The sequence below is a fragment of the Neomonachus schauinslandi genome, chromosome 8 (genome assembly GCF_002201575.2).
Source record: "Neomonachus schauinslandi chromosome 8, ASM220157v2, whole genome shotgun sequence".
NCBI lineage: Eukaryota > Metazoa > Chordata > Mammalia > Carnivora > Phocidae > Neomonachus > Neomonachus schauinslandi.
Genome location: NC_058410.1, coordinates 38,938,883 through 38,963,447, shown reverse-complemented (window position 1 = coordinate 38,963,447; position 24,565 = coordinate 38,938,883). Strand labels below are relative to the sequence as shown.

At 35.8% G+C, this 24,565-nt stretch overlaps 1 protein-coding gene across 2 annotated transcripts in view; it reads left to right on the top strand.

The window, feature by feature from the left end:
* The window catches only part of NKAIN2 (sodium/potassium transporting ATPase interacting 2), a 996,525-nt gene that overhangs the window by 531,110 nt on the left and 440,850 nt on the right, over window positions 1–24,565 (top strand). Inside the window, exons 1-2 of one of the 2 annotated variants that reach the window (XR_002480490.1) lie at window positions 8,462–8,543; window positions 23,592–23,609. Coding sequence is in view for 1 of the 2 variants with exons in the window: in XM_021693163.1 (XP_021548838.1) it covers window positions 8,463–8,543 (81 nt within the window). In the remaining variant the exon portion in view is untranslated. Of the gene's footprint in view, window positions 1–8,461; window positions 8,544–23,591; window positions 23,610–24,565 lie in introns of those variants that run through there. The other variant, XM_021693163.1, reaches the window with a different exon arrangement.

Sequence of the window (24,565 nt, the reverse complement as noted above, 5' to 3'; positions counted from 1 at the left end):
AATTAGATTTTAAAACAAAGACTGTACTAAGAAATGAGGAAGGACACTATATCATACTTAAAGGATCTATCCAACAAGAAGATCTAACAATTGTAAATATCTATGCCCCTAACATGGGAGCAGCCAATTATATAAGGCAATTAATAACAAAAGCAAAGAAACACATCGACAACAATACAATAATAGTGGGGGACTTTAACACCCCCCTCACTGAAATGGACAGATCGTCTAAGCAAAAGATCAACAAGGAAATAAAGACTTTAAATGACACACTGGACCAAATGGACTTCACAGACCTATTCAGAACATTCCACCCCAAAGCAACGGAATACACATTCTTCTCTAGTGCCCATGGAACATTCTCCAGAATAGATCACATCCTAGGTCATAAATCAGGTCTCAACTGGTACCAAAAGATTGGAATCATTCCCTGCCTATTTTCAGACCACAATGCTTTGAAACTAGAGCTCAATCACAAGACAAAAGTCAGAAAGAACTCAAATACATGGAGGCTAAAGAGCATCCTACTGAAGAAAGAATGGGTCAACCAGGAAATTAAGGAAGAATTAAAAAAATACATGGAAACCAATGAAAATGAAAACACAACTATTCAAAATCTTTGGGATGCAGCAAAGGCAGTCCTAAGAGGAAAGTATATAGCAATACAAGCCTTTCTCAAGAAACAAGAAAGGTCTCAAGTACACAACCTAACCTTACACCTAAAGGAGCTGGAGAAAGAACAGCAAATAAAGCCTAAACCCAGCAGGAGAAGAGAAATCATAAAGATCAGAGCAGAAATCAATGAAATAGAAACTAAAAGAACAGTAGAACAGATCAACGAAACTAGGAGCTGGTTCTTTGAAAGAATTAACAAGATTGATAAACCCCTGGCCAGACTTATCAAAAAGAGAAGAGAAATGACCCAAATCAACAAAATCATGAATGAAAGAGGAGAGATCACAACCAACACCAAAGAAATACAAACAATTATAAGAACATATTATGAGCAACTCTATGCCAGCAAATTAAATAACCTGGAAGAAATGGATGCATTCCTAGAGATGTACCAACTACCAAAACTGAACCAGGATGAAATAGAAAACCTGAACAGACCTATAACCACTAAGGAAATTGAAGCAGTCATCAAAAATCTCCCCAAAAACAAAAGCCCAGGGCCAGATGGCTTCCCAGGGGAATTCTACCAAACATTTCAAGAAGAATTAATACCTATTCTTCTGAAACTGTTCCAAAAAATAGAAATGGAAGGAAAACTTCCAAACTCATTTTATGAGGCCAGCATTACCTTGATCCCAAAACCAGACAAAGACCTCATCAAAAAGGAGAATTACAGACCAATATCCCTGATGAACATGGATGCAAAAATTCTCACCAAAATACTAGCCAATAGGACCCAACAGTACATTAAAAGGATTATTCACCATGACCAAGTGGGATTTATCCCTGGGCTGCAAGGTTGGTTCAACATCCGCAAATCAATCAATGTGATACAATACATTAACAAAAGAAAGAACAAGAATCATATGATCCTCTCAATAGATGCAGAAAAAGCATTTGACAAAGTACAGCATCCTTTCTTGATCAAAACTCTTCAGAGTATAGGCATAGAGGGTACATACCTCAATATCATAAAAGCCATCTATGAAAAACCTACAGCGAATATCATTCTCAATGGGGAAAAACTGAGAGCTTTCCCCCTAAGGTCAGGAACGCGGCAGGGATGTCCACTATCACCACTGCTATTCAACATAGTATTGGAAGTCCTAGCCACAGCAATCAGACAACAAAAAGAAATCAAAGGCATCCAAATTGGCAAGGAAGAAGTCAAACTCTCACTCTTTTTAGATGATATGATACTTTATGTGGAAAACCCCAAAGACTGCACCCCAAAACTGCTAGAACTCATACAGGAATTCAGTAAAGTGGCAGGATATAAAATCAATGCACAGAAGTCAGTGGCATTCCTATACACCAACAACAAGACAGAAGAAAGAGAAATTAAGGAGTCGATCCCATTTACAATTGCACCCAAAACCATAAGATACCTAGGAATAAATCTAACCAAAGAGACAAAGGATCTGTACTCAGAAAACTATAAAATACTCATGAAAGAAATGGAGGAAGATGCAAAGAAATGGAAAAATGTTCCATGCTCATGGATTGGAAGAACAAATATTGTGAAGATGTCAATGCTACCTAGAGCAATCTACACATTCAATGCAATCCCCATCGAAATACCATCCAGTTTTTTCAAAGAAATGGAACAAATCATCCTAAAATTTGTATGGAACCAGAAAAGACCCCGCATAGCCAGAGGAATGTTGAAAAAGAAAAGCAAAGCCGGCGGCATCACAATTCCGGACTTCCAGCTCTATTCCAAAGCTGTCATCATCAAGACAGCATGGCACTGGCACAAAAACAGACACATAGATCAATGGAACAGAATAGAGAGCCCAGAAATGGACCCTCAACTCTATGGTCAACTCATCTTTGACAAAGCAGGAAAGAATGTCCAATGGAACAAAGACAGTCTCTTCAACAAATGGTGTTGGGAAAATTGGATAGCCACATGCAGAAGAATGAAACTGGACCATTTCCTTACACCACACACAAAAATAGACTCCAAATGGTTGAAAGACCTCAATGTGAGACAGGAGTCCATCAAAATCCTAAAGGAGAACACAGGCAGCAACCTCTTTGACCTCAGCCGAAGCAACTTCTTCCTAGAAACATCGCCAAAGGCAAGGGAGGCAAGGGCAAAAATGAACTATTGGGACTTCATCAAGATAAAAAGCTTTTGCAAAGCAAAGGAAATAGTCAACAAAACCAAAAGACAACCGACAGAATGGGAGAAGATATTTGCAAATGACATATCAGATAAAGGGCTAGTATCCAAAATCTATAAAGAACTCATCAAACTCAACACCCAAAGAACAAAGAATCCAATCAAGAAATGGGCACAAGACATGAACAGACATTTTTCCAAAGAAGACATCCAAATGGCCAACAGACACATGAAAAAGTGCTCAATATCGCTCGGCATCAGGGAAATCCAAATCAAAACCTCAATGAGATACCACCTCACACCAGTCAGAATGGCTAAAATTAACAAGTCAGGAAATGACAGATGTTGGCGGGGATGTGGAGAAAGGGGAACCCTCCTACACTGTTGGTGGGAATGCAAGCTGATGCAGCCACTCTGGAAAACTGTATGGAGGTTCCTCAAAAAGTTGAAAATAGAGCTACCATATGATCCAGCAATTGCACTACTGGGTATTTACCCCAAAGATACAAAAGTAGGGATCCGAAGGGGTACGTGCACCCCGATGTTTATAGCAGCAGTGTCTACAATAGCCAAACTGTGGAAAGAGCCAAGATGTCCATCGAGAGATGAATGGATAAAGAAGATGTGGTATATATATACAATGGAATATTATGCAGCCATCAAAAGGAATGAGATCTTGCCATTTGCAACGACGGGGATGGAACTGGAGGGTATTATGTTGAGTGAAATAAGTCAAACAGAGAAAGACATGTATCATATGACCTCACTGATATGAGGAATTCTTAATCTCAGGAAACAAACTGAGGGTTGCTGGAGTGGGGGGTGGGGTGGGAAGGATGGGGTGACTGGGTGATAGACACTGGGGAGGGTATGTGCTCTGGTAAGCGCTGTGAATTGTGCAAGACTGTTGAATCTCAGATCTGTACCTCTGAAACAAATAATGCAATATATGTTAAGAAAAAAAAAAGAAGAAGAAGAAGGTAGCGGGAGGGGAAGAATGAAGCGGGGGAAATCGGAGGGGTAGACGAACCATGAGAGACGATGGACTCTGAAAAACAAACAGGGTTCTAGAGGGGAGGGGGGTGGGAGGATGGGTTAGCCTGGTGGTGGGTATTGAGGAGGGCACATTCTGCATGGAGCACTGGGTGTTATGCACAAACAATGAATCATGGAACACTTCATCTAAAACTAATGATGTAATGTATGGGGATTAACATAAGAATAAAAATAAAATAAGTAAAAAAAATAAATAAATAAAATAAAATAAAATAAAAAAATAGAAACTAGGCAAAATTCATTTGGGGATGATTTGATTTAGGCAAATGCCAGCTACTAAAATGAGAGAAGCAAGTATGAAAAATAAATAAAAAGAGGAGAATGAAGAAAAGGGGATAGAAGTTAAATGAGAGAAAGTTAATGAATAAAGTTAAATGAGATAAAGCCTGGCTTTTGGAAAATGCAAGAATTGCCTCCTTAGCATAGTGTGGGTTTCTGTGGTTTATTAAAGGTATCACACCACCAACCGTGATAATTCTTTTTTGTAAATCTTTAATGATGTAGAGTCCATTGTGAGGCCAACTGGTTTGTAGTGAAGTATAGGATGAAATGAAAATTATGCAAGTAAATTGCAAAGATATGGAAAGAATATTTGTTATGTTCATTCTGGACATACCCTTCTAAATTACTGTGGGAGAAAAGGGATAAAAAGAAGAACAAAATAGGTGTCTGGGTGGCTCAGTTGGTTAAGCATCCGACTCTGGGTTTTGGCTCAGGTCATGATCTCAGGGTCCTAGTATCGAGCCCCATCTGGGATTCCATGCTCAGCAGGAAGAGATTCTCTACATCTCCCTCTCCTTCTGCCCCCCATGTTTTCCCTCTCTCTCTCGCAAATAAATAAATCTTTAAAAAAAGTTATTACTAATAAATATGAATTAAAAAAGCAGCTCCTAAAGCAAGCTATAGAACGCTTTATAATTTTGTAGGGTGCTAAGTCAGAAATAATAAATTATAGTTTTAATGAAATTAAATGAGGAAAGATTGGTTTCATAAAATGTCATTGATCTATCAACATTGGCATTGATGTATCAAAAAAGAACATTCTAGAGAAGAATATATGGCATTCAGGGAAACAGGTCTAGATTGCAAGTTCAATTAGATAAAAGAATGTTTTACATTAATGTGAAAAGTATATTTTTGGTATCCTAAGGAGATAAAATATTGGGGATTACTGCTATATTATTTAAACAAGAAGTGGTGATATAATCATAATAAAATGGCAGCAGGTAGTAAGAACTCAAATACTGACTATTTTCAAACACTCTGTCATTCCATCTTCATATAAACTATGTGTGTTTGCTCCTATTACTAAGGCTATTTTATGTTTGAGGAAACTAAAGTGTAGTGAGACCATCTGGCATGAAAATAGCCACAGAGCTCCCAACTGACTAGAGCTTGAGCTTAGGTCTCAAGTTCTTAATCTCTATGTGCTATTCATTTGCTTGTGACCCGTTATCTCACCTATCCTTCATAAAATTATTGATTTTGGACTGAAAAATAAATTTTCAGCTTGTTTTTTTAACCAAGCTAAGTATAATTTAATCTCCCTCTCCCTCTGCCCCCCACGTTTTCCCTCTCTCTCTCGCAAATAAGTAAATCTTTAAAAAAAGTTATTACTAATAAATACAAATAAAAAAGCAGCTCATAAGGCAAGATATAGAATGCTTTATAATTATGTAGGGTGCTAAGTCAGAAATAATCTGATCTGCACATACACATTAAGGTAAGTAAGTGTAGATAATGTCTAAATGTATCTGGATAAAAAGTCAAATTCCTATTATATATTCAATATATAATATTGAAGTAGTGCCTATGACATGTACCTCAAGGATGCAGAAAACCTTTTCAGCATTTAAGGAGCTTAAAATATAATTTCGATTGTGAAAATGAAAAACTACAACATTGATATTCTTTTTTTTTTTTAAGATCTTATTTACTTATTTGACAGAGAGAGAGAGAGACAGCGAGAGAGGGAACACAAGCAGGGGGAGCGGCAGGCAGAGGGGGATGGAGAAGCAAGCTCCCCGCTGAGCGGGGAGCCCGATACGGGGCTCGATCCCAGGACCCTGGGATCATGACCTGAGCTGAAGGCAGACACTTAACGTCTGAGCCACCCACGTGTCCCTAATTCTGCTACTTTGGCTTTTAGAAAATACTGCTTATTTGGCTTCCCATCATAAATAAGGTGGGAGAAGTGTATCACCATGAACAAAGGATAGGATAAAACACTTTAGTCAGGGTGCCTGGGTGGCTCAGTCATTGGGCGTCTGCCTTCAGCTCAGGTCGTGATCCCAGGCTGCTGGGATCAAGCCCCACATGGGCTCCCTGCTCGGCGGGGGGCCTGCTTCTCGCTCTCCCACTCCCCCTGCTTGTGTTCCTGCTCTCACTATCTCTCTCTGTCAAATAAAGAAAATCTTTAAAAAAAAAAAAAAAACCCTTCAGTCAGTCACTCTTTTATTCTTTTATAAAGTCACTTAAACCAAGTCACTGGAAACTATAAACACTTTTAATTCTTAACCTGTTACCTTTAAAGTATGACCCAACACTTCATTATATTTCTAAAACTTTGATCCAAATCTGTCGAAGAGTCAAATAAGTCTAGATTTTTGGTGTTTTTTTAAATTGTAAGATGAATATACACTTTGCAATACTGTGCAAACTTAAATATTCATTGGATCTCTTTTTTATAACTAACATTCCTAGTTGCAGCCTATTTAGGTTTCTGACCCTATATCCAGTCCCCAGCCCTTACCTCATACAGAACTCTCAAACTCCTTCTTATGTCTTGGACCATTTAGTTTATTGCTCTTAATTTATTCTCACTGAACAATATACATATTCAGCAGTAAGGTAAATCCATCATCTGGAAAACAGCTGAGTCACTATTTATTATTACATAAACTGATCATGTAGGACCCTTACTCTTCACACTACATATGTGATCATAGTATTCTCATTAAAACCAGGTCTGGGACAGGAGAATGGGTTCTCCATCTGAAAAGAGTAAAATTTTCTCTGTATTATTCCTTATTCGTTCATTGATTAGCAAAATACTTTCTGAAGCCTGTTGTGTACAAAGTTAACAATTTAGGGATATAAACATACATTTTAAAAAGCCCCTTTTCTCAAGGAGCTTATGATTGGACATTGGAGGAAAATATACAAATAGTTAGATATAAGACATTTAGAATCAAATTGAGGCAAGCAAGAGCTCATTGGAGCACTAAGCACTACTCATTGGGCTAAGTCAGTTCTGACTGGTTATCACTCAGGAAGCCATATTTAAATTGAGCTTTGGTGAAAAACCAAAATATTGATAGGTGGTAAAGGAGTACCTAGGGAAGAGAAAAATTATTAAAGGATAGAGGAATAATATACAAAATGGTACAGAAGTAAGAAATAGCTTTCTGTGTCCGCTCAACAGCAAGTAATCTGATGTGCCTGTAATCCCTAATGACATAAGAGATGAACTGAAACATGTGTCTGAAAAAATAACATGTACAAGATCATGGAGGTTCTTGAACTATGAAATAAAAATTTTGGATTGCACCATGTACAGAATGGGAGCCATTGGAATTTATTTAGCAGAGAAAAGACATGATATCTTCTTGTCTTATTTTGTAGAGTTCACACCTGATGTTTTCTTTGTTTCCAGCACTTTCCATCAGAGCCCTTATAACCTCCATACTTTTATTTGGTAAAGTCCACAAAATAGCTTGCTTCACCTCTATGGAAGGTATTTCATCTTTTCTGTTAAGCTCTGCAGGACTTTTTCTCAGGATAGTTTGTATACTTCTCCCATATTCCTTCCTTGTGCTCAACTAATCTTTTTATGATTCTTGTATAAGAATCATCTCTTCTTATCTGTCTCTGTCACTTGACTTGAATTCAGGGAGAATTTATCTTTGGTCTTTGTATTTTCAGTGTCCGTCTAGCATGTTGCCCTCTAAATGCTTAATATATTTTAGTTGACCAAATGCTGAGGACTATATCTTGGTAAGAAAAATTTGTCATAAGTGATGAAAACACACTGAATAGCCAACCGTGTAAAATCAGAGATAATAACTCAATGGTCGCTGTAATGAGAGATCATGAGAGAATAAAAGAAGAAGGGAAGAGAGACAGGAAAGGAAGACACCAAAGAATTAAGCTGGTTAGATGGGACTGAGGCATGGGGACTGATTTGAAGATGACACCAGATAACTTGGAGAAAGATTGTATATTATCAAGCATGGGGTTGATTTTGCTAAAGGAAGATATGAGTCTCTTTTGGATGATTTTTATTTGGTATATCTGTTGGTGTATCCAATTTTATTAGATATCTGGGAAACATAATCATCCCCACTTAAAACGTAAATGTGGGCTACTACTATAAAAGTCTAAAAGTTATCCCTACGCAAGTTTGGGCTATAATGAGACCATAACAGTGAGAAAAAAATCAACAGAGAGAAAAATGTGCACCTCAGCCTGTTCCTTAGAAGTAATATCTAATATTTTCCACTAATCTTAAGATTTGGGTGTTCAAAAGTTTGAGTTCCATTTAAATCTTACTCAGCTGATTCAAAGTTAATTTTATGTTACTTCTCTCTTGCTTTTTCTACAGTATGCTGTCTGGCTAGTCCTCTGGGTTACCTGGAATGTGTTTATTATCTGCTTCTATTTGGAGGCTGGGGACCTCTCAAAGGTAATTTGCCATCTGATTTTCCTGAGTCATCAGTAGTGTGTTAACAAGCCTCTTCCTAAATAAGGCAGAGTTTCACCCTGCTCTTGTCACTTAGATGCACCTCGAATGAAGGTAAACTGACAGATGTCCTCACATATATATCTGCTTTTCTACCATCAAAGATATGTTTTAGTTTGTCACAAAACGTGCTTTTATTATTTTTAAACAAAACTAGTGTGAAATAATGATTATTACAGTGACTATGCTGTTTATTTTTAAAACATTGACTGATGAGAGATTTCTGAAGCAGAACAGGAATTTTTTCATTTTGAAAAATTTGAAGGTTTTTGAAATTACTTAGTTTGCTTATTACTGTCCTAGAGGTTTTCCTGTTTGGACCCAAGTAGCAATGCAATAATTCAAACAATTAATGGATTTTAGATGAATAAAATTGTTACCAGAGGGGTATAATTAATTATAAATAGTCTAGGAAAGACTTAACATACTTTTTCACATAGGTTTTTTTTTTTTTTATTTTGTGCTATCCTCATGTGAACGTGTTTATGTTTGCTTATGTATGTATATTACTGTTACATTTCTAACATGAATGCTTTTGCTATTGAAATAATGTAGTTTTTAGATCTCTAAAACCAGCATCCTTCTTCTATTGGAATGCAATTACCAGCAAATAAGCCAAATGAGATAGTCATTCAAAGTAGTAGTAAATCCTTCTTAAGATACTTGGGAGAGTTGCAAACTTATCCTTCTTCATATTAACTTTTAAAGACAGATTTTAAAATGTTCTATACCCTTTCCTTATTAGAGCACAAAAACCCTGCAAAGATGTTGACATTTTTTAAAACTCAGAGATGATAGCCTGCTTAAAAGGGTAAAAAGAGCTAAAAAGTTGCCAGGAAATACCCTTGTAGGGCTTTATATTTTAGAGGGTGGGAGATGGGGGTGGTGATAACAGACATTTGTAATCTAGCATACAGGAGCTGCACAAAGCACTCTGAGCATTTTCAAGGAAGTTTATTATTTGACTGTGATGTGGCTTTATAACGAGTATAAATAATCTTGATTATTTTGCTGAATGGCAAATGATGAAGGATAAAGTAGGAGGTGACATTGGGGATGAGATAGAACCAAAGCTTCTGGAACCTGTGCTTTTAGGATCAGATTTTGGGCACGTCCTCACTGTGCAAAATCTGTGCTGGTAGATGGCATTTCTATGATTCTTGCCGGGCATTGTCCTCATCATTCTTGGCAGCAAGCAATCCTTTCCCGAAGAAACCGTGACCAAGGAAAAGAAATTGTTCAGGTGAGCATAGGAAGGACACAGACAAGATAGCTGCTTACAACTCACATTTCCTCTGTACCAGAAAAGCATACCTGCCTCCCAAGACTTGAATCTCTTACCCAATTTATACATCCCTGCTGCTCTATAATCTACTTTGTTCAGAGAAATTCCATACTAGAATGATTTTTAATGATATTTTTTATTTTAAATAATCACCCTAAAAATTGGAAGGCATGTGTTCAGATATATTGCCTGAGCAAAATAATCTAGCAGATCGGAGTTTATAAATTATATATACATATAATTTATATCACATATATATAAATTATATATATATATAATATATATCATATATATATAAAGGAGGAGAGAGGGAGATTTGAGCCAAGCCGGCTGCAGAAATGTTCTGTAATTGTGCTCACTTCACCACGTGATCACTGCAGGCACAGAATAAAGCTTGTGATCTCCTGACCTCCGACATGGGCATTGAATCCACAGTGAGGGCACATCCTAAAACGTTGTAGTTCAAGACAGTTGCAACCCAAATGACTAAGAATTCTGCTAATGCACATAGGCAGGTAGTGTCTATCCCTTGGAAATGAAGTAGTTAACATTCCCTTTTTCTTTTCATCTTATAAACCAAGGCAAGATTCTGCAGAGCACATGAAAATTTAATAATTTCCTTTTAACAAATAATCTAAAGGAAAACCATAAAGGGCAAAGTTATATAGTTATCTGTACTGAATTTTTTCCTCCCTTTGCTACTCAAAGGGTTTGAGAAAGGTGTATTTATACCATTTAATTCTTTAGCTTCTGCAGCTGCCTCACATTCTTCAAGTAATGCAGCGCCAGAAGGAGGCAATGGTGATTGAAAAATGTACAGATATATGAAAACTCAAAAATGGGACTCCTGAAACTGTTGATAATACTTAGATTACAGAATATAAGCTGTTTTTTCCTCACTCCACCAAAAAAATAAATAAAAATAGTTTGACCATGGAAGTGGGCCAGTTTGTTTGAGGCTGAGGGAGAAATATTGGGAAATAGTATCAAGGAGGAAATTCTGTAGTCTTTTTAAGTGAAAGAAGTGTGTTTATTTCCATAAAACGTTTTGTAAATAGGTGATTTCTTCGTAATGGATATAGGCAAGAAGTGATAAAAAGTGGCCAAATATTAAGGCACATTTTATTACCTATTAGAGTTCAGAATTTTGTGTTGTCATTTCCCACAGTATCTTCTCTGCTAAACTATATGCCATGTACTTAGGAGCGATCCAGAAATTAGAGTCATTAACCAACCCAGTGTATATATTCAGTGATGAAATGGCTTACTCACAATAATATGACACACAGGCCTGGCCTGTTTGATCTTCAGTTTCTTTAGTACCTACAGTTATATAAGTAATATATTTTGTTCATCAAAAATTCTGTGTAAACCCAACACTATTATTAAACTATCTATTAGTATATTTTAATTATTATTCTCATGAGACCTAAGGGAAAATAAAACTAATCAACCAGAGAAACTACTTTTTAAAAATTTTGTCTCAGTGAAATTGACAAAGTAATGAGAATTAATGTAAAACAGTACATAATATGATAGCAACAAATAAACATTTATATTGCATGATAATTATTTCTACCTTATTTACATTAATTATTTGGATGCTAGTGTTATAACTAAATATCCTAAAACATCCTACAGTGTGTTACTTCCTGGGTTGATATTTTATTTTATTTTTTTATTTTTATTTTTATTTTTATTATTTTTTAAGATTTTATTTATTTATTTGACAGAGAGAGACACAGCGAGAGAGGGAACACAAGCAGGGGGAGTGGGAGAGGGAGAAGCAGGCTTCCGGCCGAAGCAGGGAGCCTGATGTGGGGCTCCATCCCAGGACCCTGGGACCATGACCTGAGCCGAAGGCAGATGCTTAACGACTGAGCCACCCAGGCGCCCCTCGGTTGATATTTTAATAGATGTTCTGTTAAGAAAACAGAGATGACATTAGTCTGCAACCCAAAGCGTCTGCGAAATTTGTAGGCAATTGCCTTTGAACATTAAATGTGACTTGGACTATTGGATTAATAGTTTTGTGAACTCCTCATGTAAATAGTCTTATTGTTGCATTGTATTATTGTGGGCAGTTGTGATTCTCTTGCTCACATATCAAATAGAGAGAAATGGGACTTAATCCCAGTTATCAACTGAGTTAACTTATTTTGAAAAGAGAAGAGATCTGCTATTTGTTCTGTAGTCTAGATTTTGAACTTCAAAGTGCATAGCAATTAGAAGGAAAACACATGTAATATGGCAATTCACCTATTAGGTTCAGTACCTGGGAAAATGAAATTTATGAAATAAGTTTTGAATAGTAATACACAGGGAAAATATATAGTGGTCTTCAGGTTATCTGTAAAAATCTGTATCCTATTGGATGTGATACAATTGTAAATTATTCTGAAGCTGAAATTATATTCTAACACTTTTATTTATATGACTATTTTGAGCTCTTAGTTTCTACTTTTGTAATTTATGGGGCAACATTAGAGAATGATGCACCTGTCTTTAGAAATAAATTTACAGAGCCTAAAGGAGTAACTAAGGGTTTGATTAACACTTAACACAACCCAATTTGTTTGTGTTTAACCCTTTGAGAATCGGGATGCAGATACATATCTCTCAGTCTTCATTATTTTATCAGATACTTATCTAGTTAAACATAGCCTAAAGCAATTAGTGATGTGTATGTTTCAGAATGAACACATTCAATAGCAACTTTTAGAAAGCCATGATATTTTAATAATTTTGATAGTCGCTTCTAAGATCTAGATATAAATTTTCATTTTAATAATTTGATGGATTAAAAAGCCATGTAAGAATGTGGGCTATCTAAGCTTTGGGGAATAAAATTGCACCCTTGCAAATGTAAGAGACAAGAAGAAGATAAAACCTGTCACACACTATAGGCAATAGGAATAAATCCTTAAAACCAGATATAAGTACTGTGTAGGAAAAAAAAATGTACTATTGCAACAATCCCAGTTTTATTCTTTCTATAAAAAAATTATTCATTTAAAGAGGTATCTGATAATTTGGATATTTTCTGCTCAATGAAATCAGTGCTTGTATCAAAATTTGCTTTTATGATTTCATACAGAAAAAGATGGTTTGGAGAGAAACCTGCTATAGTCATTTTTAATTGAATTAGTGCTGTTCTTCAAGAAATAAAAATATCTATGCAATTATTCATAAAAAAGAACACCTCAGTGCCTGGGTGGCTCAGTCATTAAGCGTCTGCCTTCAGCTCAAGTCATGATCCCAGGGTCCTGGGATCGAGCCCCGCATCGGGCTCCCTGCTCGGCGGGAAGCCTGCTTCTTCCTCTCCCACTCCCCCTGCTTGTGTTCCTTCTCTTGCTGTGTGTCTCTCTCTGTCAAATAAATAAATAAATAATTTAAAAAAAAAAGAATACCTCTTATAATTTATTTAACACTAAATTTAACAAATATAAAGAGGAAAATTGATTGGATTTTTTTTATTTTGCTTTTCTTACTGTAAAATGTATATAGTCTAAGAAAACTTCACTTAACTATTACTAAACTAATAGGAAAATGTTTCATTTCCCAATGAAATGAAGGATTTTGCTTTAGGATGTAGAATAAAAATGTCCTACATGTAATTAAGAATTAAATATAATGTAATCTTGCCCCCCAACTAAAAATAAACCAACGTATTGTAATTTGGTAAAACCATCACTGCCTCTCTTCTCTTGTTTTCTTTAATAGTGTATTGAATTAAACTGCCTATTTTCTTACTTCCTCAGTTCTCTTTGCTTACTTTTTCCACTTCATTTTAATACCCCTAAAGTGAGCAATAGGGTCCTTGAACCTTTCTACTTCTCTGTCTATATTCTTTCGCTTGAAAATGCCATCTACTGTCATAACTTAAATTATCATATTTGCACATATATCTACCAGATCTATATCTTCAGTTCTGACCTTGTTGCTAAGTTAAAGTACCACACCTCTAACTTTCTCTTGGTGTCATGTCAATTCCATTGTCACCTTAAATTCAACATGTCCAAGAGGATTTTTTATTATTCCCAAAGAATCCAACTTTCTTAATTCACATCTGACTCAGAGAAGAAAATAAATGGCAAATTATATTTTGAAAAATGAATAAAAGAGGAAAAAACATAATTTGGCAGAGAGGGGCCTACAGGAATATTTATAGTTTGACTATGAGATGAAGCAAGAAATTGACTTTTTAAAAAAATATATAGTGTTTATGTGTGTATATATTATAAATTTCAGACACCAACAATTCACACACAGTAGTGAAGTGAAGTAATGATATTCTGAAAAGGTAAGTAACCACAAAGAGATGAGCTGACTTCTTAAATATGCTATACCCTGGGGGCATTTGCTGATTCTGATTAGAGAAGGATGCTAAGAATCCAGGCTTTGAACCCCTACGTGACTATTTCTGGGTTATGTATAAATCAGGATAGCTTTGAGGGAGAGGTCCTCGAGCACATGGACAGTTGTTTTTTTTGTTTCGTTTTGTTTTAGAGGTTTTTTTTTTTTTTTTTATTTTAGGGAATTGGTGAATTCTGTAAGGCTAAAAACATAAATAGGAATACTAAAGGCAGAGTAAAAAATTTGGGGCAGTCTTACAGAATGGAGATTGAAGATAAGAGTGGGGCTCTACAGAATAAACTCAACTTATAGTTGAGAAATCTGTAGAGTGAACCAGGGGCAAAGGAGTGGTACTACAAACATTTTCAGAGCTAAAATCCAGGCTCAGTTCAGTATAGTCCTTGATTAAAATAAGCTGATCAGCCATTGCTTCATCTGTCTTGTTGAGGAAAAAGGGAAACACCTCCAGACAAAGATAGCATTATCTTAGTCTTTACAATTTATTTTTGTGCATGATATCAGGCAATTGAAAATTCCTACACATGCTAAAAGAGAGAACCTCATTACCGAATGTGAAGAAGAAGCAGATAACTGAGGCAGGGCAACAGATGATGCAAATATTTTAATTACCTGGTAAGGACTTTAAAAAACCAACATGTTGAAGAAAATAATATATTTAATATATTATTAAGAGATAATATATTTATAGATGAAGAGATAATATATTTAAAGATGAACAATTTACCCTCACAGATTCGGGATCTTTATAAAGAATCAAATGGTAATTCTAGAACTGAAAAATATAATATTTAAAAGCAAGAACTCATTAGGTGTATGAGTTCCTGAAAGATTAGAAGACAAGATTGGTGAACTGAAGGATAGGTTAATACTAAATATCCAAAACAAAGAACAGAGTCAACAAACACAGAAAGGAAAGAATAAAACTATAAAAAGAATGTCAGAAAAATATAGGGCTCAGCTAAAGGCTCAGTATACAAATGTTGAATTTCCAGAAGGAGAAGAGAGATAAAATTGGACAGAAGCAATATCTGAAGAGACAATGACAGAGAATTTTTCAAAACTGATTAAATACATAAACCCACAGACTCAAGAAGACTTTCAGATCTCAAGTGGAATAAATATCAAGAAAACCAAATTCAGGTATAGCCGAGGATCATTGTTGGAAATCAAAATCAAAGAGAAAAATCTTAAAAGCCATCAAAGATGAAAGACCCATTGCCTTTCAAGAAACAACAAAACAGCTGACAATTGAACTTTCAGCAGAAACAATGACTCTTGGAGGCAATGGAATGACACCTTTAAAGTGCTTTAAAAGTGGCAGCCTAGAATTTCATTCCCTGCAAAAATATGTCTCAACAATAAAGGTAAAGTAAAATTATTTTCAGGCAACAAGAACTAAGATAATTCACTACCAGCAAACATGCACTAAAAGAAATATAAGGAGGGCACTTGCTGTGATGAACACAGGGTGTTGTATGGAAGTGTTGAATCACTATATTGTACACCTGAAACTAATATTACACTGGATGTCAACTAACTGGAATTTAAATACATTTTTTTAAAAAATGAAACAAAAAAGAAATACTAAAGATGAGTTCTTCAAGTAGAGGGGGAAAAAGTTCCAGAGAGAAAAGTGGAATTTCAGGAAAAAAGATAATAGAAAGGATAAATACATGAGTAAAAAAATACAAAACCATAATAGTAAAGTCTTTTGGAATTTAAATGGACGTAGAGCTAAAATGCATGACAACAATAGCACAAAAGGTAGAAAAGAGTTAAAGTGTTCTAAGCAAGGAAATGGTAAAGATAATATTTATAGTAGATTATAGTATTTCAAGGATTAATAATTTCTGGTGTAGTGACTAAAAGAAAGCATAACTGCAAAAAACCAACTATAGATGAAAAAATTAAATGATAGAAATAATTAAATAATCCAAGTGAATCTAAGAAAGGCGAGAAACTAACAAAAAACAAGGAGGTGAAGAGGAAAACAAATACCAAGACGGATGCTATAATGTCAAATATATCAGTAATTACATTAAGTGTAAACCAAATACTTTACTTAAAAGACTAAGACCATCAGTCTGGATAAGGACACAAAACCCAACTATATGTTATATATCAGATACCTCTTAAATATAAGGATTTAAATTTAAAAGTAAGAAAAAGTAGAACATATATATCATCTAAACACACACAAAACATCATGTAATTCTAATATCAGGTAAGGTAGTGTTTAAAGCCAGAAGTAACACTAAAGATAAAGAGGGTATGCCCATAATGATAAAAAAGTTCAGTCCACATGAAGATATTACAGTCAGTATTGCCTGAATAGAATAACCTAGCTGCAAAAAATATAAAGCAAACATGGACAGAATTAAAAGGAGAAATAGCCATATCCACAATCACAGTGGAAGATTTTTAACACTCCTCTCTGAATATATCGATCAGATAAAAATTCAAAAAAGGACCTAAAATATCTACACAACACAGTTAACACATTTAAGGAACATATATAGAATACTATACCTACCCATGTAAAAGGATGCATAGTATTTTCAAAGACGCAAATAATATTCAATTATAAAATGAGTCAAAACATAGAAAAGTGAAAATATAGAATTATTTGCAATTATCCAGCAGGTATTGTCTGATCAATGTGGAATTAAGCTAGAAAATCTGCTATGGCTTAGAAATTAAGCAGTACATTTCTAAATAACCAATAAACTCAATAGTTTGGAAGGGAGATTAGAAAATATTTTGAACTGAAAATATAAGGCAATGAAGCTAAAGAAGTAAAACATTTGGCCTTCCACAGAGATGTTAAAAGAGAAGAAATGTTAAAAAAAATTAATGATCTATGTTTTCATACCCAGGAACTAGTATAGCAAAGGAAACCCCTCAAAAGTAGGTTTGAAATAATGAAGAAACCAGAGCTCAATGTACATGTAACAGAAAAAGAAATCAATAAAGCCAAATTAGTTTCTTTAAAAATATTAATAAAATTGTTAAAAACCCTATCAAAAGAGATCAAGGGGAAAAATAAGTAAAAGCACATTTTGCTAATATTACAAAGGACCCTACAGATTAGACAGAGTATGTTATGAGCAAAGTTAAGCCAATATATTTGACAATCAGGGTGAAAAAGACAAATTCTTTGGAAAATACAACTTGAAATAAATTTAATACCTGAATAATCTTATCCATTAAAAAAATGAATCATCCCCCAAAAGATTCCATCATTAATTCAAACATTTTAACAGAGGGAAAGAAAAACAACACTTCATGTTCACATGGCTTCACTATGAATTCTTAAAAACATTTAAGAATGTTTTAATACCAATGTCATTGCAAATTCTTTCAAAGAATTAAGTGGGAATGCCTCATATCTTATCTTTTTTTTTTAAAGATTTTTATTTATTTATTTGAGAGAGAGAGAATGAGAGACAGAGAGCATGAGAGGGAGGAGGGTCAGAGGGAGAAGCAGACTCCCTGCTGAGCACAGAGCCCGACGCGGGGCTCGATCCCGGGACTCCAGGATCATGACCTGAGCCGAAGGCAGTCGCTTAACCAACTGAGCCACCCAGGTGCCCCTCCTATCTTATCTTATGAGCCAGCATAACATTGCTTACTGGAGATATGTGAGACTGTCAAATGATACACACATTACTGAATTAAAATGTAATAAGGTAAACAAAAATAAAGAAAAATGTTAAATATCTCTGTATAACTTTATAAAAAATTAGGAATTATTTTTCACACCGTATTATAATATTTACTTATATTTCCATCTCTCCTACTAAACTTCAATTTGCCAAAAGGCCATATGTCATCATCATTAATCAGGAGAATGTCGGCCACTGAGCTACTACATAACAGTGAGGAATTACAGAATCAATTAAGAGCATTTTATTTTTTATTTTTTATTCTTCAAAGAGCATTTTAGATGTTTATAAATAAGCCTATTTGATACATCATAAAACAAGTGCAACAAGTTGCTCTTATCAGTACGTTCTATGTATTTGTCTACTTAACTGTCCCTTCTTCAATGTAGGGATCATGTTTTATTCACCCCAGAGCCAAGGGAAATGACATATGAACAGTGATCCCTGGAACGAAATCAAATCCTAATAAAGTGGATTTCAGTAACTGTCTAGCTCCACCAAATAAAGCTCCTGAAAGCATTCCCTTCTACTCCACCATTGCATGGGTAGTGGAATCAACATCTCTTGGAGCTGGCCAAGCACTCTCTGGTGGTAACAAGCAGAAAGAAAGTAATCCAGGCAACTAGCCACCAAACCAGTGCTTATCAAGGTGAAGAATCATACGAAGCACCTGGAGATCTTTTTAAAATCCAGATTCTGATTCCTTTGGAGTGAGGCCTGAGTTATTTCATCTCTAACAAACTCCTGCATGATGACATTTGTATTTGTCCATTAATCATACTTTAACTTGTTAAGGCTTAGATTACCCAGAACCTTTAAACAGCAGAGTTCTTGTTTTCTGGCTGTCCTTTAAAGAAAGGATCCCAGTGTAGATCTTGATATTTGTGCATATGCAAATTTGTTACCTGATTTATGACTTGATACTGATTCTAACCAAGGTATCGAGAAGAAACACAACAGATTACCCAGAGTCCTGGGAAGAATTTATACTTAAATTCAACCTTTAATACCCAGGTCATATGTAGCCTTTCTTTCTGTGGCAAATACTTTCCAGGAACCTTCACATACCTTTTTCTATAATGGAGCTGACTAGCCATGCCTCTAATCTTACTTTGTTTGCATTCTTCTATTTTATTTTATTATTTATTTATTTATTATTATGTTATGTTAATCACCATACATTACATCATTAGTTTTTGATGTAGTGTTCCATGATTCACTGTTTACGTATAACACCCAGTGTGCATATTCTTCTATTATTATACATGATTTACAGAAGCTGAAGATCCCTATTCCCGGAATAACGAACCTATGGTATTCTAGTACAGCTCTGATTGAGAACTACAGCCGTATCTGAGAATCCCCACTTGGAGTTTGGCCTTCTTCTCTTGTGATTAAAACACTGAAAACCGTTTCAGAATTCTGCTGTTTCCTTTCATACTTGAGTCACTTTCTCTTTCCACTAGAACTAGATGCAATATGCAGTTTCCATGACTCTAGTAAATTAATGCTTTAGTTTGTATTTTCTTAATTTGATGTCTTTCCCTCTTGCTGATTCTCCCTCCAAACGCTCTTATCAGTATCAAGAATCCCATCCTTTCTTTTGTGGAGCTTAACCATGTTTTGGGTACTGAAAGGAGGACCTTCCACCTAAAAGAGTCCCCATGAGCATTAGCAAAGTTTGGGGCGTGAACAAGCATTATTTCTTGCTATTTCAAGCTGGGTGATTCACAGGCATCATACATGTAAAATGTTGGTAGAAGATCTTCCCAGAGAAGGAACAATGAGAATAGGCAAGTTGAGCATCTCCCTGGAGTGGCAGAATGGTCTCTGGGTATTGACGTGGCTCCCCTAAGTCTCTGTACTTCTAGCAGAGTTCAATGTGTCAGCCTCAGAATGCTGATTCAGCTGCAGTCCACATTGCTTAGGATCTGCTGTGCATTCAAAGGCACACCCTTTACCACTTCATCAGCTACACCCAGTACATTCTCTTTAGGTTTGGGCTAATATGGTCATAACTGTTCACTTTACAATCTGCTATTAAATGCACTACATGTGGTTTTCCTTATCCAAATTTTCTTTTTCAGTAACCTTTATTTTTTTCTTATAAATCAAAAACTTTGGTTTCAAAGCTTTCTTTCTTTTTTTTTTTTTAAGGTTATTTATTTGAGAGAGAGAGAGAACAGATTGAGCGAGAACACGAGTTGGGGGAGGGGCAGAGGGAGAGGAAGAAGCAGGCTCTCCACACTGAGCAGGGAGCCAGAAGCTGCTGGGCTCAATCCCAGGACCCTGGGATCATGACGAGCCGAAGTAGATGCTTAACGGGCTGAGCCACCCAGGTGCCCCCAAAGCTTTATTTCTGATAGGGACTTTGAGAAGGTCTTTTGGAAGTTCAAAAAAAAAGAAGAAGAAGAAAAAAGAAAAAATCAAGCACTAGCCATTTCTTTTTTTTTGTACTGCTACTAAAACAATGATAATTCTCTTTGAAGCAATGAGGATGTCAGTGACTCACTAGGGAAAGTTTGTAAAAGATAAGTATCAAAAATAAAGCACACAGATTAATATTCCAAGATAGTATCCTGCTGGAAATAAAAAGAAAGCAGATACAAACATGGTCTACACAATTGCCATTCCTGTTTGTCTCCAGAGCCTAGTCTGTAGAGATCCTCCTAGAACAGCACTTTTTTCTATCCCCAGTTATGCTTTTATAGGTCTTTTACTTACAGATCCCATGTAAGAATATGAAAACATGTTTGCATTGTGAGTCCCATGGCTTTAAATTTAAATTTTTTTAAGTTGAAAACCACTGCAATTTTTTAAAAACCTTGGAATAATTGTTCCACTTCAGAATGATCTCCTATTAAGTAGGCCCTTAGATCCTGGAATAGTTGCAAAATTTACTTGAGAATTACATCCAGTTCAGCATGGTCCACCCAGCCCCATGTGTTCTCAATCTGGGATAACCTTATCAAAATCACACCCTTCACTCTAAACCATTATCCTAACATGACCCCTGGAACTCATTTGGAAACTAAATTGAGATTGGCAGTTGCCAAATTAGCTTTAGAGGGCAGAATGTCAATCTCTTTGTCTACAGATTCTCTCAGGGATAATTGATGAACTGTGGGAAATCATAAAAATACAACTCAAACAATGTTAAATAGTGAAATAAATGAAGTTTTGTTTGTTTGTTTTTTTACTTCTGGCACCCAGGGTTGTTTGGCTAGAAAGAGCAAATAAGTGACTATCTTCTGTGCTTTTCATATGGTAACTGAACTACTCTCTTCCCTCCTGTACTTAAAATTCACATTAAAAATGCAGTTGAACCTTTGGATTGGTAGTTTAGTACACTATAGGTAACCAGGGAGCAATGTTCTGTAAATACTGTTATTAGACACAAAGCAATACAAAGAAAATGAGACTATTTAAATCTCTGACCTGATTGAGAATTGTGTGAGGAAATTTTGAAATATTTAAGTTGTTTTATGTTCCAACATAGCACTTAAAGCGTTACTTCACCTGCTCTTCTTTGAAGATTTATTTTCAACAGTTAGTAAAGCAAAATGTGTATACAGCCTGATGCAACCAGAAAAGCAGCTTAAAAGGGTAAAAAGAGAAAGATGGCTCACTAATAAACAGCCACTTATTAGAATATAATTAGCTTTTCCCCTTCATTAGCACATGTGACCTGCTAGAAGAATGGGTCTGATGGTAACTGCAGGACTCCAGGGTTTCCACGCTCATAGATAGTATAATATATAAAACTGCAGTAATTAGGAGGTATTTCAAGAAATGTCATCTTTTTCATATTGTAAAGATTAGGCATTTGGTAGCAAAGTAGCACATTGATACCGTAGGAACACTCTGTCCCTTTTCCACTCTGACAGAAAAAAATCTCTAGTGACAGGTCCTCACATCTTTCATTTGAATTGCTGGTGAGAATGAGTTTGGTACTCTCAGTTAGTCCCGAGAGGGGAACCAATATCATACAATTTGGCACAACCCGCAATTGTTTCTGAAGAGATCTGTAGCTAGCGAGGCATTCGGAAGGGCTGTGACCCTCCTGGGGGTACTCTGGATACACCAGATTCACCAGGCAGCATGCAGAATGGATGGACTCGAGCTTTTGCACTCGGATTTTATGAGCACTAAAATTAATCCATTAAGCATTTTGTACACCAGACCCCCCACTACTTACTACTCAACGCATTTATATCATATGTTAACTGTGGCATCATAGTGTGCAGCATAATGAGTTCGATTCTTCTTGTCTTTTTGCTTCTTGTTTCCTTCTTCTCAATGGAAAAAAAAAATAGCTGAGTTTAATATTGCCAACTAGCCAAATAATTAGTACTGCTGGATATTTTTTTTCTCTTTAAATTATTCCTCAGAAAATATAAAGCCAGAAGCACAATTTGAAAACAAAGATAGCAGAATGGAATCTAATAGATAAAGTGGATGTGAATGTACAGTGCAAAAACCATAAAGTATTAATTGCTAATGAAATAATGAGAAAAGAGTGTTTCACAGCAATCTTCTATCCCTGGAATAATAGGGCCTCAGTCTGTGACTAATTCCATCGTTGTTAAGAGTGCAAGTTGTAGGGGTGCCTGGGTGGCTCAGTCTTTGGGCGTCTGCCTTCGGCTCCGGTCGTGATCCCGGGGTCCTGGGATCAAGCCCCGCGTCGGGCTCCCTGTTCAGCGGGGAGCGTGCTTCTCCCTCTCCCCCCCGCCCCCCCCCCCCGCTTGTGTCCCCACTCGCTATCTCTCTCTCTCTCTCTGTCAAATAAATAAATAAAATCTTTAAAAAAAAAAAGTGCAAGTTGTAGCAACTTTATGGGTTTCTTTTAGAAAAGTAGAAAAGGGGCGCCTAGGTGGCTCAGTTGGTTAAGCGACTGCCCTTGGCTCAGGTCATGATCCTGGAGTCCCTGGATCGAGTCCCTAGATCGAGTCCCGCATAGGGCTCCCTGCTCAGCGAGGAGCCTGCTTCTCCCTCTAACCCTCCCCCCTCTCATGTACTCTCTCTCTCTCATTCTCGCTCTCTCAAATAAATAAATCTTTAAAAAAAAAGTAGAAAAATATTGTAAATGTGATTTGTAAGGGTTATAACATTTTCCAGGTTTAGATCATTTGCCTGGTTGTAAGCTTTTTTATTTTCTGAATGATTCTGTTCTCTTGAGTATTGCATAAGATCAAAATCTCTCTATAGGGGCACAAGTGACATGATCCCATTTGGAAAACAATGTCAAACAGACAAGCAAAAATGCAAATGAAACACAAACCCAAGTATTTTCCCTGACAACTATGAAATTACTAAATCTGAAGACATATGAAGATTGAAAAAGGAGGGGAATAAAGCAATTATATGTTCAGAGTAAAGGAGAAACTGAAATGGTTTGGGTGATACATTTATTGGTACCACAAAAAAGCTACAGTGACAAAATAATGTAAATGATCATACAAAGTGTTATTCCTTGAAGGAATTTGGCTTCAGAATTTCATAGTCTCATAGGATATTTTGTAATCTCTATCAATATTTGACCACGTTTTGGGCCACATTTCAAGTTATATTCTCCCAGAATGTGTTAAAAGCAAAAGCAACATGAAAAGTCAAAACTTCGAACAGCACACGAGGTGGGCGGTCTGTGACTTCTATCGTCCTCAGATCTCCGGGGTCTGTTCGATCTGCATTTGTGTTTTCTGGAGCTGACTGCTCATTCGAGGATGTTGCCCTACCCAGATGGAGGAAAGCCAGTCTTTCAAACTCACTAGGATTGTTGTCCTTAGGATTTTTAATGATTTTTGTTGTTGTTGTTTGCTTGTCCTAATCGATGAACTGAATGAAAAGAGAGGAAACTCAAGCTTCTTCATATTGAAGTGTACTCTTTAGGGAAACATACTTACACAGTTTGGAAATTGTTAAAAAAAAAATATTAACATTAATAAAAACAAATTGCCCTATGTGGTGACTTTGCATTTAATTTTCTTTTATTTTCAGAGTATAACCTCAGTTTATGTGTCAAAATCACATATATCTAAATTGCTGGCAAATACTATTCTGCATTATTATTCTAATTCTTGTTCAGTTTTTTTATTTCTATATCATATTAACATGCTTCACTAAAAAACTAGTCTTTGTTAAAAATATTTGAACATTATAGGTTGATTTTTGTATTTGAATGAACTTAAGCACAGTATAAAATAACTCATATTTTTCCATTTTCTGAAAATGTAAAGAGTTTAAACATTATTCTAAGTGTGATGAGACATTCAATATAGAATACTTTTCTATTTATAGAATATCACCAGGACTATTGTGAAGATATTCTGTAGGGGGACAAGAATAGCAAAAGGAAGATTAGTTTGGATGCTTTTACATATAAGTTATAAATGATTTGGATTGAAAGGAGGGGTGGCAGTGATGACAGTGACAGATGTCAAATGTATGATGATGCCATTAAAGATTATATCTGGTTATGTTCTTGATGTCACATGAAGTTAGGACACCAGGATTTATTAATGTTGTGGATGCAGGCTGGAGGAAGTGAATGATCGGGGTTGAGCCTGAGCCATTAAGAGAATTCAGTGTTTCCATTCAATGAGATGAGGAGAAGACAGGGAGCAGATCTAAGAAGAGAG